We start from the raw sequence: 16,674 nt of genomic DNA on the forward strand, positions 1-16,674 counted from the left end.
GCTAAAATTCGCAATCGTAAAAAGGTTGCTAGAGTGTGGCTTCACACTTTTGACACATCAGAGGCTACTGCAACTATTGCTATTTTGAAGTTCAAGCAAGCAATCTCAAACACAACATATCAAACAACTAAGTGGAGGAAACAAACAAAACCTGATTGTCCAAACCGAAGTAGAGAATGCAGAGATCGTTTTGAATAAAGAACGTAGATAACGTAGAGAATGGTGGGAGATGACAACATGTTTTGTCAATGGTGTGTGGGAGGCGATGGCGTGGGGAGGCAAGGACTTGCTGGAATGTGCATCATGAGAATGAAAGAGGGTGCGTGGAATGAACTGAAATAAGAGTGAAATTAAGAATTAGACATACTATGAGAGATAGTGAACTAACAGTCATGATAAAGTCTTACTATAATAGGTCTTCCTAAACCTATGATAATATATGATTTTTGAACATAATTTAAATTTTGTCGTAATGCCTAACTTACTATGGAAGTGAATTTCACCTCTCATAATAAGTTTTTTATTTTCAATTATTATGACAAGTCCCCTTTTACCTGTCATAGTGTTATTTGTATTACAAAAATTGTCACCAATAAACTAATTATAACAAGATTTCTTTTACCAATTATAATAAGGCTTAATACCTCATTTGGTCCTCTAGTTTGTCAACTTATCTCATTTTGGTCCTCTATTTTGCAACCGTCTCAATTTAGTCACAAATTTTGCAAAAATGAACAAATTTCATCACATCCGTTAAGTGGTAGCAGACGGCGTTAAATGTTGTCCACGTGTTGGAATGAGAATGTGGTGAGGTGTTATTTTTTTTTAAGTGGCAATTGGGATTTTGGGATTTAGGGATATTAAAAATTGAATCACTTTTGAATGGGGTTCTTGATGTTGCATGAATCGAAATCCTCCTTCTTTACCACCACAACTGAATCTATGCCTTTGTTGTACTTGAAATCTTCATGCGTGCAATAAAAAACAGTGAGAATCAATCTTGTACACTAAAACAAGACACCCTTAACAGAATTTAATATGTTTTAACTCATGATTGAAACAGAACTTGAAACCAGGTTCTGTGTTGTTTTACACATAATAAATTAGATGAAAATCAGATGACTCAGATCCATATCAATGTTTCTAATTGAATCTGTTTATCAAGGTTCGATCTTTGTGTTTAAATGTGTGGAAAAACTAGATCACAAGAAACTCAGATGACAGAAACTCTGAAAAGAAGAGAAAATTTCATTCTTTTAAAAAGAGTTTGAATGAAAATGCTGAGAGAGATTGGACTCATGGAGAGTATCGTTGAGTTGAAATCTGTTCCTCTGAGCCCAATGGTTATAGTCTTCGAAAGGCTTGGCCACCCCCATCTCTTCCACCAACATCATATTGCCTTGCCTCAGCTTGAAAGTTTGATGATGATGACGCAACAAGAAGCAGCGTAAGAATCATCGAAAACAAAAGACCCAGAAACGCCATTTCAAATGATGTCCGAAAAAGATTATGAACTGAAAGAGAGAGTGGGTGAAAGGTATTTGCTGGCATTATATAGAAAGAAGAGAAGAGTGTGTTAAGAGAAAGTGAACGTTTTGTGTCACCAGTAGCCTGGATTGACTTCGTCTTCTCCAACAATGAAATGCGTCAATGTCTCTGGCTTCTTCTCGCAAGCACTTCAAGAAATCCCCAAACTCAAATTCTCGAATCCCTAATTCCCAATTATCAGTGCTCTGATTTTTTAATACCCCTAAATCCCTAAATTACTAAATCCCTAATTATTAAATCCAATTGCCACGTAAAATAAAAAATAACACCTCACCACATTCTCATTCCAACACCTGTCCAACACGTCATCAACACTTAACACTGTTTGATAAGACTTAACGGATGTGATGAAATTTGTTCATTTTTGCAAAATTTGTGACTAAATTGAGACAGTTGCAAAATAGAGGACCAAAATGAGATAAGTTGACAAACTAGAGGACCAAATGAGGTATTAAGCCATTATAATAACTATTATTTTTATTATGAAAATGTCATTTATTAATTTACCTCACCTATGATTAAGTTTTCACGTTTATCATTAAAAATACATTAAGTTAGTATTAAATTTTAATATTAACTTTTTAACAGTATTAATTGTTCTGATAAGCAAGTCAACTTAAATATTTAATAGAATTAAAGACAAATATTTAAAATAGGATAATAAATGAACATCTTCAAATAATATCTCTGTTCATTGAGAACAAAAGCAACTAGAGTCTATCTTAATTGTATGATAAAAGAAACAAAACAATGAATAGAGCAGCAAAACATTTCTCAAATTTTTTTAGTGTCTGAAATTTTGAATCCATACCAACTTAGTTGTTGTGTTGGTCTTTGGTAGAAGCTTTTTGGCTCTGCAAGTTAAGTTGGAACAACCGGCATTATGATGAAGCAGAAAATTTTGATTTCGAGCATAAGCCGCCTTGTAAGGTAAGTCAGAAATTATTATAGTTTATTTATCAGATCTCAATTGCAACCCTCTAATCTTAAAGAGTAATGACTTCCTTTTTGTTTTCCTTTTAAACACGTTCTCTTGCTTTGTTTGCTAAAAGAAATATACATATGAAATCTTAAAATTGCTGCATATATTCATCAACAATACAATATTGTATTTTCCTTTTAGTATAATTTATTTAAAAAAAAGTCAATTCTTTTCTCACAATTTTTTTACAATGTGATAGTTTGTAATTGGTCTGTTTGAAATATTTTTTTAAAATAAATTTAAACAGACCAATAAAATGATGACACGTATCCTGTTGTCAAAAAGTTGTTAAAAAAAGTTGTTAAAATATCATTGTCCTATTTATTTTATGCAATAAATAATATTATTAAAATATAAATATTCGACCATTTATTAAGAGAAACATTAACTTCGAAGTGATGACCTTTTACAAATGGCGCAAGTCTTTTTACGTAGTTTGTTTGTTTAGTTTTTGTCTCTCTAGTTTTATTAAAATAGTTTATAATATAAAATAATTTAATTATTATCTATTAATTCTTATGAAAAATCACCAGTATTGTATATGGTTGTTTGAGTAAAACCGAATTTGGATATTTTAAATTAGATTTTTATGTTTGAGTTTTGTGTGATAAAACAAGACAGAGAGAGAAGACTTGATGAGCTTGATCAATAGGTTTTTTTCGACGGATATTGCACTCGTTTTGTTAAAATAAGTATTTTTTGCATCAAACAATTGACAATATCACTTATTTAAAGAAATGTAGGATTTACTACTTAAAATAAATAGAAAATTACATATTCTTATTAAAAAACAAATTAGATAAATAAAACAGAGTTGACTTATCTTATTAAAAATACGTTTAAAAAAGTTACAAACAGATCATCACATTAATAACTAATAAAACTAGTTAATTAAAATTATTGAAAGTTTTTTGAAATAATTTAATTTTAATAAGACTATATTGTTTAAACTACTTATTATTTTAAAAAACTGAAATAAACGCATATGTTTTTTTTTTTTTCTAAATAACCTTGTCAGAAAACGTTTACGCCATGATCAAATGTCCGTTATTTGTGCTGGATGACACTCAAAACAATCTCTTCAATTAAATCCCAAGACAAACCATTTTAACTGGAACAGGGGAAAAAAATAAAATAAGTTTTATTAAGTTTCAAATTCAAATAAATGAAATCTTTGTTAATTTTTTTAATCTACTAAATACTTAAAATTGTTATATTTTTAATTAAATCATTTTTGTTTAATTTTTTTTATTAACTGGGATATAAGATTGTTATATTGTTCCATTCATAGTTAAAAAATATAAAGTTTTGTAATTAACAAAATGAAAAAATTTTATTGTTTTAACTTTTTTTATTGACTATTCTATAAGTTCATTAAGTTCATCGTAGAGATACAAACACAGTTAACATTTAAGTTTAACCATATAAAAGATTGAAATTATCTTTACTCAAAGAAAATAAATTAATTAATTAGTCTTTCATTTTCATTTTTATATAGTTCTTTATTTTCTATTTTTATAGCATATGAACTTACATTCTAATTTAAATTCTCATGAAACATGTCTCATAAATGGTCCATCTGTCTACCTTCGCCATCAGACACTGTTGAGAACTTATGAAAGGTTCTTTCACCAAATAAGGAGAATAAACTGAAGAACAAACAGCACTATCAGAAGCCGAAACAATGTGTTCCATTGGTGTGCCTCATCATTCCCATTAACCCAATATCCATTTTGAGGTCCTTGGTGTCTCAACCACCTCTAAGTTTTCACAACATTCAAAGGGGTCTGAAAAGTATTCTGCACTGTTTTCTAGTATGGCCTTTGTCTTGTGAAACAAGGGAAAGCAGCAATGAAAGGTGAGGTTTTGACTGAGAAGAGTGATGGTGTTGAAGGATACACAAAATGGGAAAATAGTTGCAATGATAAGAATATTGCTGATTTGGTTAAAGATAAAGGTAGAGAAAGCAGTTCCCGCTCTGAATTGCTGTCATCTGAGATGATAGAACTTGATGATCAGAATTCCACTTCATCAACTTCGATGGAGTGGCCTGTTCAAGAAATCTCTGAATCCAACTGTACCGGTCCACATGGAAGTGATGATGCAGAGAAAAAGAACACTGGTAGTGAGATTTCTGAGGAGCAGGATCCTGTATTACCAGTACCAGGTATTCAAGTTTAATTTATGTAACCACATAATACATAACTTTTGTTTTAGTTAACATACTAGTGGTATACTAGAGGTATGTAACTGATAGGATTTTCTTCATAGAATTTTTCATGCAAATTTGTTACAAAGTTTTGTAAGAAAATCTTTTTTGTTATTTTTTTTCTAAGAGTTTTAATTGATAGATAATTTCTTTGTGGATAATTATTTCCTACAAAAATATAAAATTTACAAATATTTCTTACAAAAAATGTTTTGGCAAAATTATTTAAAAAAAAAGGTGACAGAAAATTCTTTGAAATCATTATTCATGACAAAATTTGTAAGTGTATTTCCTATAAAAGTTTTCAAAAGAAAATTGGCAAGTGGGTTGTTTAATAGTGCAGGGGTTTTCTTAATTTCGGTTTCATTTTTACAATGGAGGCTCCTGGCTTACGTTATCAACATATTATGTTCTCTAATATGAATTTTTTCTCAGAGCTGGAGCTTGATATGATGAAGGAGAGGTTTGCAAAACTGTTACTTGGAGAAGATATGTCAGGTTCGGGTAATGGAGTCCCTACAGCGTTGGCTATATCCAATGCCATCACGAATCTATGTGGTATGTATCCATGAAGCAGTTTCTAGATTAAGAACTGCAATTCTTGCTTCAATCTGAAGTTCTGATAGATCAAACATTTTTTCTGAATTTCTAGCCACCCTCTTTGGCCAACTTTGGAAGTTGGAACCTTTGACATCAGAAAAGAAAGCAATGTGGCAAAGAGAGATGGAATGGCTTCTTTCTGTCAGTGATCATATTGTGGAATTGAAGCCTAGATGGCAAACATTTCCTGATGGAAGAAAGCTTGAGGTGCAAATAATACTTAAAAAACAATTTTGATGTTCATTTATTATTAAAGTATAATGTAAATTCTAGAATAATATAGAAAAGTTTAAGATAGAATTATTGAAATGTAATGCAAATTTTCACATGTGATTAATAGGTCATGTCTTGTAGACCTCGCTCAGATCTTTATGTCAATCTGCCAGCTCTACGAAAATTAGATAACATGCTTCTTGTAAGATTTTACAGCATTTATATCACATTACTCCACTTTCTAGAAATAGCACATTCTAAACATTTTCTCTTTCCCAAAGGAAATACTAGATAGTTTTGTGAATCCAGAGTTCAGATATGTGGACCAAGGAGTTGTGGTCCCTGATACAGATGGTTCATCTTCTTTCCGCCAAGCGATTCAGCGACTAGAGGAGAAGTGGTGGCTTCCTGTACCTCAAGTCCCTCCTAGTGGTCTCCATGAAATTTCAAGAAAGCAGTTACAGCACAAGAGGGATTGCACAAACCAGATATTAAAAGCTGCAATGGCCATTAACAGCATTGCTTTAGCTGAAATGGAGATTCCTGATGCTTACTTGGAGTCTCTTCCGAAGGTATAATGTGGATTTTCATTCCCTATTTATCCAAGCATCATGAGATACTAATGATTTCTGTGAATTTGGTTAAACAGTTTGATTATATCACAATATTATTACATGTCACACAGGTCACCAAAGTCACTGAGACCACACGTTTGTCAATCATGATACTTTGTTTGCACATGCTTTTTCTCTCTTAAGACTAAAATTTCTGATACAACCCTCTTTTTCAGACTGCAAGAACCAGCTTGGGGGATGTCATTTACAGGTATATTACAGCCGACAGTTTTTCTCCTGAGTGTTTGCTAGCTTGCCTTGATTTATCATCCGAACATCAAGCCATAGAGATTGCCAACAGAGTAGAGGCTTCCATTTATATCTGGCGTTTGAAGACCAACCCGAGGCCTACTGGTCGCACTACAAGAAATAATTCAAAATCATCGTGGGAAATTTTCAGGGATCTAATTGTTGAGGGAGACAAGAGCGCAACTCTTGCAGAAAAAGCAGAAAGTCTTTTGCTTTCCTTGAAGCAACGTTTCCCCAGTCTCCCTCAAACAACCTTAGATACGAGCAAAATCCAATGCAACAAGGTTAGTATCTAGTTACTTATCATTCTCCCTCTTCAAGTTTTCCTGTCTTGAATATTCTTTTAGTTCCTACATTTAATAAAAATATTTGTCTGTTTTCTAGGATGTTGGGAAATCTATTCTGGAAAGCTACTCTCGAGTACTAGAGAGTTTAGCATCTAACATTGTTGCACGCATCGATGATGTGATCTATGTTGATGACTTGACTAAACATTCCGATTCATTCTCACTTCTCTCAAAAGTTGGTGTAATTGCACACAAGAGCATTTCAGTTCCATGCTCGAGGCCAGGCGAAAAACCATCTTTTGACAAACAAAGCTTTTCTCCTGCAAGATGTGTTAGCCCTGCAAAGGGAGCCAAATCATCATTCATCAACAGATGCAACCTTCCCCAAAGAGGAGTAGGTGTTAGTAAAGTTTTGACTGAGATGAAAGAAAAGAACTGTGTCTTCTGTCCAACGGAGATGTTTGTTCCAAGGTTAGAAACATTTGATGAAGTGCCAGCATTTGAAACAGAAATGGAGTCAAGTGATTGCACAGAAGATGCTAAGCTCAATGTATTGGACCGGGCATGGCTAGAGGGAAAGGATCTTAATTGACCAATATCAGCGAGTTTAGTTTTGATACACCACAAGAAAATTTATATTCTCAACAAATTGATACCATTTTTAAGTATCAGATTTAAAGTTAATATTTTCTAATAATATGACAGTTCATGATTAGTTGACAGTTTTCTTTATTATCAGTGTATTCTAAATAATATTCTTATCAGATGCATTTCTTGTCCATATTGCATGTATGAAAAAAAACGTAGAAGGCATACAAAGGTTTTAATTTGCAGACTGTATACGTAGGGACACATTGGGAACTCTGTGCAGCCTCGTCATGTGATGTGGTTCTAATTTCAAATATTAAAATCGATTTTAGAATGTGAATTTTCATACATTTATATATATATATATATGTTGATGTTAAGAAATGTTTTACTAGTGTTTTATTTTTAATTTAATTGAGTCAAAGTGTGTTCATTATTTGTAGGATTTACTTAATTTTTTAATTATGGGTTGGAGTACTGAATTAAAATTAAGATAAGAGTGTTAGTGGGTAGTTACTTTTCAAGTTTTAAATATGGTAACATTTCTTATTATTTCACAATCAAATATAAAGAAGCATTTTAGCTTCAAGGATGCTATTATTTTGATTCTAAAAACCAACAATTAGTATCAAAAGTCTTCTTCTTGAGGGATCTATGAGGGAAAAATTTGAAAGCATGGAAGGACATTAAAGTTTTTTAGAGTAACATCATCATTCTTCAATGGTGAAAATTATCAAATTTGGACGGTACAAATGGAAGCCTACCTAGAAGTTCTAGATCAATGGGAAGCAGTTGAAGAGGATTATGAAATTCTTGTACTACCTGGCAATCCAACAATGGCTCAAATCAAGAATCACAAGGACAGAAAAATTAGAAAAGCTAAGGCAAAGTTGTACCTCTTTGCTGTAGTTTCACCAACAATTTTCACTTGAATCATGTCTCTAAAGTCAGCCAAAGCCATATGAGATTATCTCAAAGAAGAATACGATGGAGATGATCGAATCAAAGGCATGCATGTGTTGAATCTCATTAGAGACTTTGAATTATAGAAGATGAAGGAATCTGAAACTATCAAGGAGTACTCTAAGAGGCTTCTGAACATAGCAAATTGAATAAGATTGCTTGGTTTAGAATCTAAGGACTCTCGTATTGTTGAAAAAGTTATGGTTACCGTACCTGAAAGATTTGAATCTTCCATAACCAAGTTAGAAAACACTAAGAATATATCCAAGATCACCTTGGTAGAGTTGTCGAATTCCTTGCTGGCACAAGAACAACGAAGGGCTATGAGAGAAGAAGGCTTTCTTGAGGAAGCCTTGCCTACTAAACGTGAAGACTATTGGAAAAACAAAAAAAGGAACCAATAACTAAATAGAGAAGGTGTTGTCAAAAATGAAAGCAAAACAGGAAGCTTCAAGGGAAAGTATCCTCCTTGTAAGCATTGTAACAAGATGGGTCATTCTCCATTGAAGTGTTGGAGAAGGCCTGACGCTAAATGCACCAAGTGCAATCAACTTGGGTATGAAGTTGTCATATGTAAGAACCAAACTCAACAATAGGAAGAATATGCTCAAATTGCAAATGAAGAGGAGGAAGATCAACTTTTTGTTGGAACCTGTTTTTCAACTAATGCTTCAAGCGAATCTTTACTAATTGATAGTGGTTGTACTAACCACATGACCTTTGACAAGGCACTCTTTAGAAATATGAGACCAACTGATATCACCAAAGTCATAATAGGCAATGGTGATTATATCTCAGTCAAAGGAGAAGGGACAATTACAATTACAAGTTGTACAAACACAAATTTTACTCCAAACATTCTTTTCGTTCTATACTTGAAATGGATGTGATTTGTCAAGCTAAATCTAGGATGGAAAAGTTGATCATCTTCCTGGTCAAGTTGCAGCTCAATTACCTTAAAGAAAACCTTAAAGAAATTTTTTTACCTTTTACTACTTTTTACATTTAATTAATTGTATATTAATCTTAATTTTCCTTTTAATTAATATACGTAACAATTGCTAAGGAACAAACGTGTGCTTAATTAGCTCAATTGTTAACGGTGTTCAAACATAATTATGGGAGTTAAAGCTTATGTATTACTATTGTTATTTCTTTTTATTATTCTAAAGATGTAACATGTAATTTTACCAAACTTAATATCTACTCTAATTTTATAAAAATAAGATAATAAGTGAATATGCATTTTATCATACAAAAAGGTGAAAGAATAGGGTACTTATGCATTCTTTTTTAAATATGAGAAATCCTTTAAAATCTAGTAAATTTATAAAATGCTTTCAAATATTATGGTTTGTATGTTATAAATCCTTTTAAATCTAAAACAAAAAATTATAATCAAAACATTTTGTTTGGAAAATGTATAAAAAATATTACCATTGAATTAAAATCTCTTGAAATTACATTTTTTTATGTGAAAAAAAAAAGTTTAAAAGTCCAATAATATAGATGTCTACTTCAACAAAACTATTTTAATCTAATATATATATTTTAAGAAAATAAAGTGAAATTTTTTAAACATTCAATAAATTAAAAAAATATTAAAAAGTTTTAGAAAATAAAGTAATAATATTTTTTAAACACTGATTAAACTAAAATAATATATGAAAAAGTTTATTATTTTTATATAAAAGATATCACTCAAAAACAACATCGTTATAAATATATAAATATTTGATATCTCAATTAAATGGAGACATCTTATGATAATATTATTAACAATATGTTTCTTAATTATAGTTATTATGAAAGTAAAAAGTATTTAGTTACAATAATTGTTGAGGTTCAGTCACACTGATTGAGGAAAATGGAAGCTTACAAAAAGGGTTTTTGCCTTCTTTGCCTTCTAGTCTTTGTAAGCATTTCAGAGATTCATAGAGTGGGAGGCCTACTACTCCAGATAATGAAGCACTGAAGCTTGTTCCTTGTGCCTCTGCAGCACAAGATGAAAATGCTAAAGTTTCTCAGAGTTGCTGTGCTCAGGTCCAGAAACTTGGCATAAACCCTAGTTGTCTGTGTGCTGTTATGCTTTCCAACACAGCCAAGTTATCTGGAGCTGACCCTAAGGTTGCCATAACCATCCCAAAACGCTGCAACCTTCCTAATCGCCCTGTTGGTTACAACTGTGACGTAAGTATATTTCGCATCTTCTCTTGTTTTGGGATTTGTTTGAATACTCTTAAGGAAAACAGTAAAAGGATAAGCACTCTAGTCTTCTTGCTGAATAAAATCTGCACTTGTAACGTTTAATGTTTATTAACTTGTTTACTGTATTAATATATTTCTTTCCTGTAAAGGAACTCTTCTAAGATGAGAAAACAGATATTAAATTGAAAGAATAAATATATATTTATCATAAGGGAACCTAATACGCTATTGACAGCTAGTTTATCAGGAACCAAATCAATCAAATTTATTCTTAAAGATTGTTGCTTCTATTTTGAAAAATGTTGAAGATTTGCATTATATTTTATTCATGTTTTTTTAACTTAAATGTTTGTAGAAAAACTCATCAATTAAATCTAATAGTGAAACATGGATAACTGGTGGTATGTTTGACTCTTTGTCAAGAACCAACATTATAGATAAAAAGAAAGGAAAAGAGAAGGAAAGAAAAAATCTTGAATAACAAGAGACAGATAACAGATAAAGGACCAAAAGAGCAGACAAAGCAGCAAAGAGCCCAAAGGCTTTGTTTGTCCTATTGTTGATGGATAAGGATAAGGATAGGTGAAGAAGGAGATGGGTCAGATTTTGAATATATATGCTGAGACTAGAATCTTTATGAACTAAAAAGATTAGAAGCTGAATAGACTAGTTGGTTAACTAGGTTTTGGACAGGTCTGTGAATTATTATTCTTGCTAGGCCACAATCTTTGAAAGTGGTTAGCACTGAATAACAGAATCTCAATTAACTTTCTTTCTTTGGTTCCAAGATGGTTCACGAACCTGTCTATGGTGTGTCCTTCTTGTGTTCTTTGCGTGATTCGTGCATGCATGTTACATGCAAGAGGCATTTAAATTGATGGATGAGAAGGAAAGAGGGATATGGAGATGTGTGGTAATTAGTTCTTTTGATTGATGTGTAATGTGAGTTGCTTTTCTTGTGCAACTAAAAGTACTTAAAGGAATACTTTTGGAACGTTCCAGTTACCGTAACATCTATTCACGTCACTCAGCAGAAATAGTGACCCTTAAGATGTAAATCATTGATGAGTGATGATGAACAAGTTTCAACACGCGGTTATCAAGTTCGCTCCAAATGTTGTTCTGCATATCAAATTACTTTAAAGAATGTTCTGTAGCAATGATGAAAAGACAACAAATCATGTATAACCTATTTTCCTTGAACAAAAATGATAGAACATAAAGAACCTAGTAAGACACTGATAACATGTAACTGTTTTTAAAGCCTTGTTTAGAGAACTATTACCCAACAGAAACCACAGACATTTGTACATAGTGGTAGTTACTCTACTAGACTTTTTGACCCAATCATGTAGCTTAATAATAATAACTATACAAGTGCAGTCTTCATGGTAACTATGTTTCGAAGACATGGTAGCAGGTGCTCAAATTGTTTACCAATGCCAAATCATACAAATGAAGAAAAGGGTAAGAACCTGCCACATAATCTCCAATTAAGGTGAATCATTTCCGTTTGGATTAGCTTCAATAAAAAGATCCTTGCAATATTTCATGGCACGAAATAAGTATCTCATTAGAACATGTTAATTGAAAATGGTTTAATTATTTATTATGTTTAGACTGGACTCATACAGAACTATTCCTTTGTAGCAAAACTACAAAACAGGATATAAAATCATAGATGGATTTATATTTAGGGTAAGTTATTAGTAAGAAAATAGAAAAATAGAATTAGCTAATATAAGCTGCTAGCTTTTAATTATAAACTCTAAAATCTTATTTAAAGTCAAAAAGATTATTTTTTCAGTTAAAATTATATCTATTGATTAATAAACTACCAAACATACTTTAGTTTCTATCTTTTGGTTAGATAAGAATCTTAGTAAAATCTAATCTAGACAAATAATAAGATCAAAGTGTGTCAGGCATATTTATCTACAATCATAGCTGAAGTACTAATACAGACGTGATGCAAGTAAAGAGCTTCTTCCATTGAAGCAAATAATTGTGGAGGTTCAGCCACAAAATAGTAGCTGATGATGCTAACAATTCCTATATAACTTTTTCCAACAGGATGACATAGCATAACGTCCTTTACAGTAAAAGAAAAAAGAAACATACATGATAATAGATTCATGTGATGATTCTGTCAAAGCCAAAGAAAGCCAACTGCTGTCCGTAACACTGCTGTATAGCTCTTCCATATAACAAACGATGGACTACACTGCTAAACTATGCTGCTATGTACCTGCAATATGCGTTAATTGATTAATGAAAAATGCTTGAACAGGAAATATGACTAAAATACTAGAAAGAAAGATCAGATGTATACATAATTATACGTATGACTTCAGAAATAGATAAGAATCTTAACATGCTGAACTGTTCTCAGTCTATTTCAATTTTTTATATTGCTATGAAATTAGGCAGCTAATAGAAATTGTTATCTACGTTTCATTGTCCGTCCCCTTCCCCTATTCCCCTATTTACTCTTGGGCACTTGTGGGTTGGTGAAGAGGCTATGCAGTGGTCCATGAATTCATAAGATATATCAAACCCTTCAGAACAATCCTCTTCTTTGTTGGTCCAAAGACTTAATCTAAACTTAAAAAGGAAGGAAACACTATCGGATATTTAAGAATGACATTTGACTATTGGTTCCGGAAGAAAATCTATACCTTGAGCAGCCCATGCCTTGGTCAGGGTGATCTTAATAATAGAGAGACCCTGTGAGTAGAAAGTTAAGACAGAAAAATAATGAGTGTTGACAGACCTGTACAATTCATATGAATATTTTCAGACAAGAAGATATCATAACATACCTTGCCACCAGTTTCCTCTTGAAGCAAGTTCTGACTCATCATCTCCGGCATCATTCTGGTACGGCTAAACAAAAGGTTATATTAAAAATTCTTGGTACTAGAAAACAATTATCTATAAAATAGAACAGGAGTATATAATTCAATATTTCTCACGGGATTGGTATATTGACATCATGATCATCTATCAGTCATAATCATCCGAATATTTTGAATCATAATAATTTAGATAGGTTGTATAAGTTGCATCATGATCTTAACCTGCCAAAATAAGATACACTCCTATTCATTACAGAGACCATTTTTGGGTTTGTAGAAACTTTGGCTGTAAAATTTAGAATTATACTTTATAGGGATTAGCATGAATTAGAGCATAAGTTCAGTGAATGGTGTGTACAGTATATACACACATTAGTATAAACAGATATTATAAATTGGCAGACCCAATTGATAAGATTCCCACTAAGTTCAGGGTGGGAATGCAAACTAGGTGGAGAGACCATTTCCAGAATCTGAACCTGTGACCAAGAGAGGCACACCCCTCTACTACAAGAACAAAAATAAGAATAAATAATAAATAAGTATACTGCAACTCACCAAAGTGCTGAACCCCTCATTATGGGTACTCTGAGGACTAGGACAGATGTCCTGACCCCCATAATAAATTGATGAACTAAGGTGACACGGTTGAACTCTCTGATCCTGATAGATGGAACTCGTATTATTCACAGTGTTCTGAGCTTCGCTACCACTGCCCTTGGAGTAGTAATCTGCATTGATTGGAAGGAAAGGGATACCAACTTAAGGAAAAGGAAAAAAATTTGAAAAGAAACACCATTAAAAAGTGGTGCTATAGATTTAGGTACGTACACATTCAATGTATGCAAAATCTTACCAAGATAAATTCAATGGTACAAAACTCAATAATAAATCTACAAACAGATTTCTTTTATGATTATTCTAAATATAAAAATAATTAGCTGTCAGGATAACAGGATGTTGGCTAGGGGAATCGGATCAATACCCACTAAGGGAGTAGACAATTTAGCACAGGGAAAATGTGGAAAGTTTAGGAAAATTGGAAAATAGTGCTAACAAGAAATATACCATCATGAGATTATATGTTATTTCAAAATTGTCTCTTGAAAAGTCACCAAGAATTTATACGAAATGACCAGATCTATAAAAACAGGGTTGATCTACCTTGAATACCAACTTTGGCGTTCCGGGTTTGATTGGCAATTTTGCGACTCAATTCATAAGGCAGAGATTCTCTCCCCAACACCTGAAATATAACCAAACAAATCCCAAAAGAAATCTTAGAGCCGTTTCAGCATGACTCAAATGTGCAACGAACATGAGCATGATATATGATTCAAGCCAATTCAATGATCCAATCAAGTATTTCGAAAGCTAAATTCAATCATTCAGGTGGAAAGGCTGGTTTCTTGTTCAAACTAAGAAAGAATTCCAAGAGTTAAAATAAATTCAGTGAAAGATATGTCCTGAGAGAAAACTCAGACTTTTAACACTACAGCCAAAAACATAACATAAACCAATTATAAACTTAACCATGAAATGCAGAAAAAAGAAAAGCAAAGGGACTGATTTGACCAACAACTAAAATGCAGAAGAGTCAAAACAGAAATCAAGGTGCTGAAATGAAAAGCACACCTTGGTCTTGGACGATAGAGGGGAAAAAATGGAACCAAAAATCCCACCAGCGGAAGGAGGAGGAGGAAGGTGAGACTCTTTGATGGACCCAAAGAACTCAGAAGTGAAGGATAACGAGATACCCTTTTGCTTATTCCCTTCCATTTCACCTCTAAAATTAAAACCTTTTGTATGAAAACCAGTGTTGAAACATAAGAAAGTGATAGAAGATCCTTCATAAACAGACAGCCCCACAAAAGTACACCAAACACCGCCTGATAAAGGTCTTGAAATGAGAAAATCCCAATTACGTTATTCTCCGGAAACAAACAGAAAACAAATAGGAGAGAAGAGAACAAGCAGAAGAAAAGGGAATGACGAGACCCTATTCACAGAGTGTGCGTTTTTCAAATGAAACAGCTTCTCACACCCTTTTATAAGGCAGAAAAGATGGACTGATATAAAAAGTTTCAACCTTTGCTATTAATTTTCTTAGCCGGAATTTGGGTTTTTTCCCTTTTCCTCTATTTTTCCTTTTAATTCCCAGAGAAACTAGTTTCTTTCTTTCTTCCTGCTTTCTGTTTTCTGTTTCTTGTTTTGCATTGTTGAGTTCAAGATGAATCAGAACTCTGCCACGTGTGTAAAATGTGGCCCGTGAACCAAATGTCAACCTTTTACTGGCAGACACCCCAATCCTTCTGTCCAATGTCTTCCCTAAGCTGCATCAGGAGTGTTTGGTTTCCAATATTTTCGACCATTTTTCTTTTACTTTACAAATGTAATTATTAATTTAACCTAAGCTATAGTTTGAAAAAATATAACAATTTTAAGTTTTCATAAGATATTTTATAATTTTATGAATATTAATTATTTTTGTTAGTTTCTATTATTATCATAAATACGGGATATTTACTAATCAAATAATTAAAAAATAAAATATTAATAATTAGAATAAATTTGATACATTGATATTATTATTTTAAAAATTCAACTAAATCAATTAAATTCATTTCTTTTATTGTATTATTTTAAAACTAAATTTTATTAACACAAGAAAATATATATTATTAGTAAAAAAAGTTATGTTAATTCATAAAATAATATTAAGAAGTAAGAAATTTATTACTCAATTTTTGGATTTGGCAATAAATGATAATATATTATTAATATTTTTCGTTTTGAAAGAATTATATTTAATGTAACTTTTAAATAGTTGTTATAAAAATTGATAAACTATCTCATATAGCACATTCGTGATCAGGTGTATAGGTGTACGTAGAGTGTATCATTTTATCTTAACTCTGTTATAAAAATTGATAAGTTATCTCGTTTTAATTTTTTTTAACTAACGGATAAGATAGTTTATTATAAGTGCATATTTCTTTTTTCTTTTGTTCGAAATTACATTTAGTATTGGCTTTTTATATAATTAATATAAAAAATAATAATAGCCATAGTAGCGTATTAATTTTTTGTTAAAATTACTAGAGTCCTAAAAGTATATGAGTGGATGATTTTTAAAGTAGAATATATATATATATATATATATATATATATATATATATATATATATATATATATAGGGGTTTGTTAACACGCGTACGTTTGCTTTTCAGTTGGTACGTTTTAACAATGTGTACCGGATTATTGTAGACAAAAATACCCTCATTTGTCATGGATTCTAAGTTTTAAGGTTAAGGATATTTAAATAATTTCCATTCTCAAAACTAAAAAAAAAAAA

General features: G+C 31.8%; 2 protein-coding genes and 1 pseudogene across 4 annotated transcripts; 2 read left to right on the forward strand and 1 right to left on the reverse strand.

The window, feature by feature from the left end:
• The first annotated feature begins 4,137 nt into the window (after positions 1-4,137).
• LOC106773730 (rop guanine nucleotide exchange factor 7) lies at positions 4,138-7,535 on the forward strand. Its single transcript, XM_014660473.2, has 7 exons — positions 4,138-4,697; positions 5,175-5,297; positions 5,392-5,546; positions 5,680-5,754; positions 5,834-6,124; positions 6,343-6,699; positions 6,800-7,535. Exons 1-7 carry the CDS (start codon positions 4,382-4,384, stop codon positions 7,292-7,294), a joined length of 1,812 nt encoding a protein of 603 aa, XP_014515959.1. The 5' UTR covers positions 4,138-4,381; the 3' UTR covers positions 7,295-7,535.
• Positions 7,536-10,066: 2,531 nt separating this feature from the next.
• Positions 10,067-16,674, forward strand: part of LOC106773361 — a 20,014-nt pseudogene continuing 13,406 nt past the window's right edge.
• On the reverse strand, positions 11,963-15,517 carry LOC106772942. Of its 3 annotated transcripts, XR_002669739.1 has the most exons (7): positions 14,955-15,515; positions 14,484-14,565; positions 13,878-14,050; positions 13,284-13,347; positions 13,140-13,188; positions 12,583-12,709; positions 11,963-11,999 (listed from the first exon to the last, which is right to left on the reverse strand). XR_002669739.1 is itself a non-coding variant. In XM_014659590.2 (6 exons), exons 1-5 carry the CDS (start codon positions 15,096-15,098, stop codon positions 13,172-13,174), a joined length of 471 nt encoding a protein of 156 aa, XP_014515076.1. In that variant the 5' UTR covers positions 15,099-15,517; the 3' UTR covers positions 12,550-12,709; positions 13,140-13,171. The 3 variants fall into 3 exon arrangements, 2 of the variants coding, with proteins under 2 accessions (XP_014515076.1, XP_014515075.1); XM_014659590.2 differs by lacking the exon at positions 11,963-11,999 and having other exon boundaries at positions 12,550-12,709; positions 13,284-13,338; positions 14,955-15,517; XM_014659589.2 differs by lacking the exon at positions 11,963-11,999 and having other exon boundaries at positions 12,550-12,709.

This window comes from Vigna radiata, chromosome 9, assembly GCF_000741045.1.
Source record: "Vigna radiata var. radiata cultivar VC1973A chromosome 9, Vradiata_ver6, whole genome shotgun sequence".
Classification (NCBI taxonomy): domain Eukaryota; kingdom Viridiplantae; phylum Streptophyta; class Magnoliopsida; order Fabales; family Fabaceae; genus Vigna; species Vigna radiata.

Excerpts from the sequence above, each read along its gene's own strand:
- LOC106773730 (XM_014660473.2), top strand. The coding sequence starts at position 4,382 with ATGAAAGGTGAGGTTTTGACTGAGAAGAGTGATGGTGTTGAAGGATAC. Across the intron at positions 6,125-6,342 it reads ACTTGGAGTCTCTTCCGAAG|ACTGCAAGAACCAGCTTGGG; the intron begins GTATAATGTGGA and ends CCTCTTTTTCAG. Across the intron at positions 6,700-6,799 it reads GCAAAATCCAATGCAACAAG|GATGTTGGGAAATCTATTCT; the intron begins GTTAGTATCTAG and ends TCTGTTTTCTAG.
- LOC106772942 (XM_014659589.2), bottom strand. The coding sequence starts at position 15,098 with ATGGAAGGGAATAAGCAAAAGGGTATCTCGTTATCCTTCACTTCTGAG. Across the intron at positions 14,566-14,954 it reads CTCTATCGTCCAAGACCAAG|GTGTTGGGGAGAGAATCTCT; the intron begins GTGTGCTTTTCA and ends GTTATATTTCAG. Across the intron at positions 14,051-14,483 it reads CGCCAAAGTTGGTATTCAAG|ATTACTACTCCAAGGGCAGT; the intron begins GTAGATCAACCC and ends CAATCAATGCAG.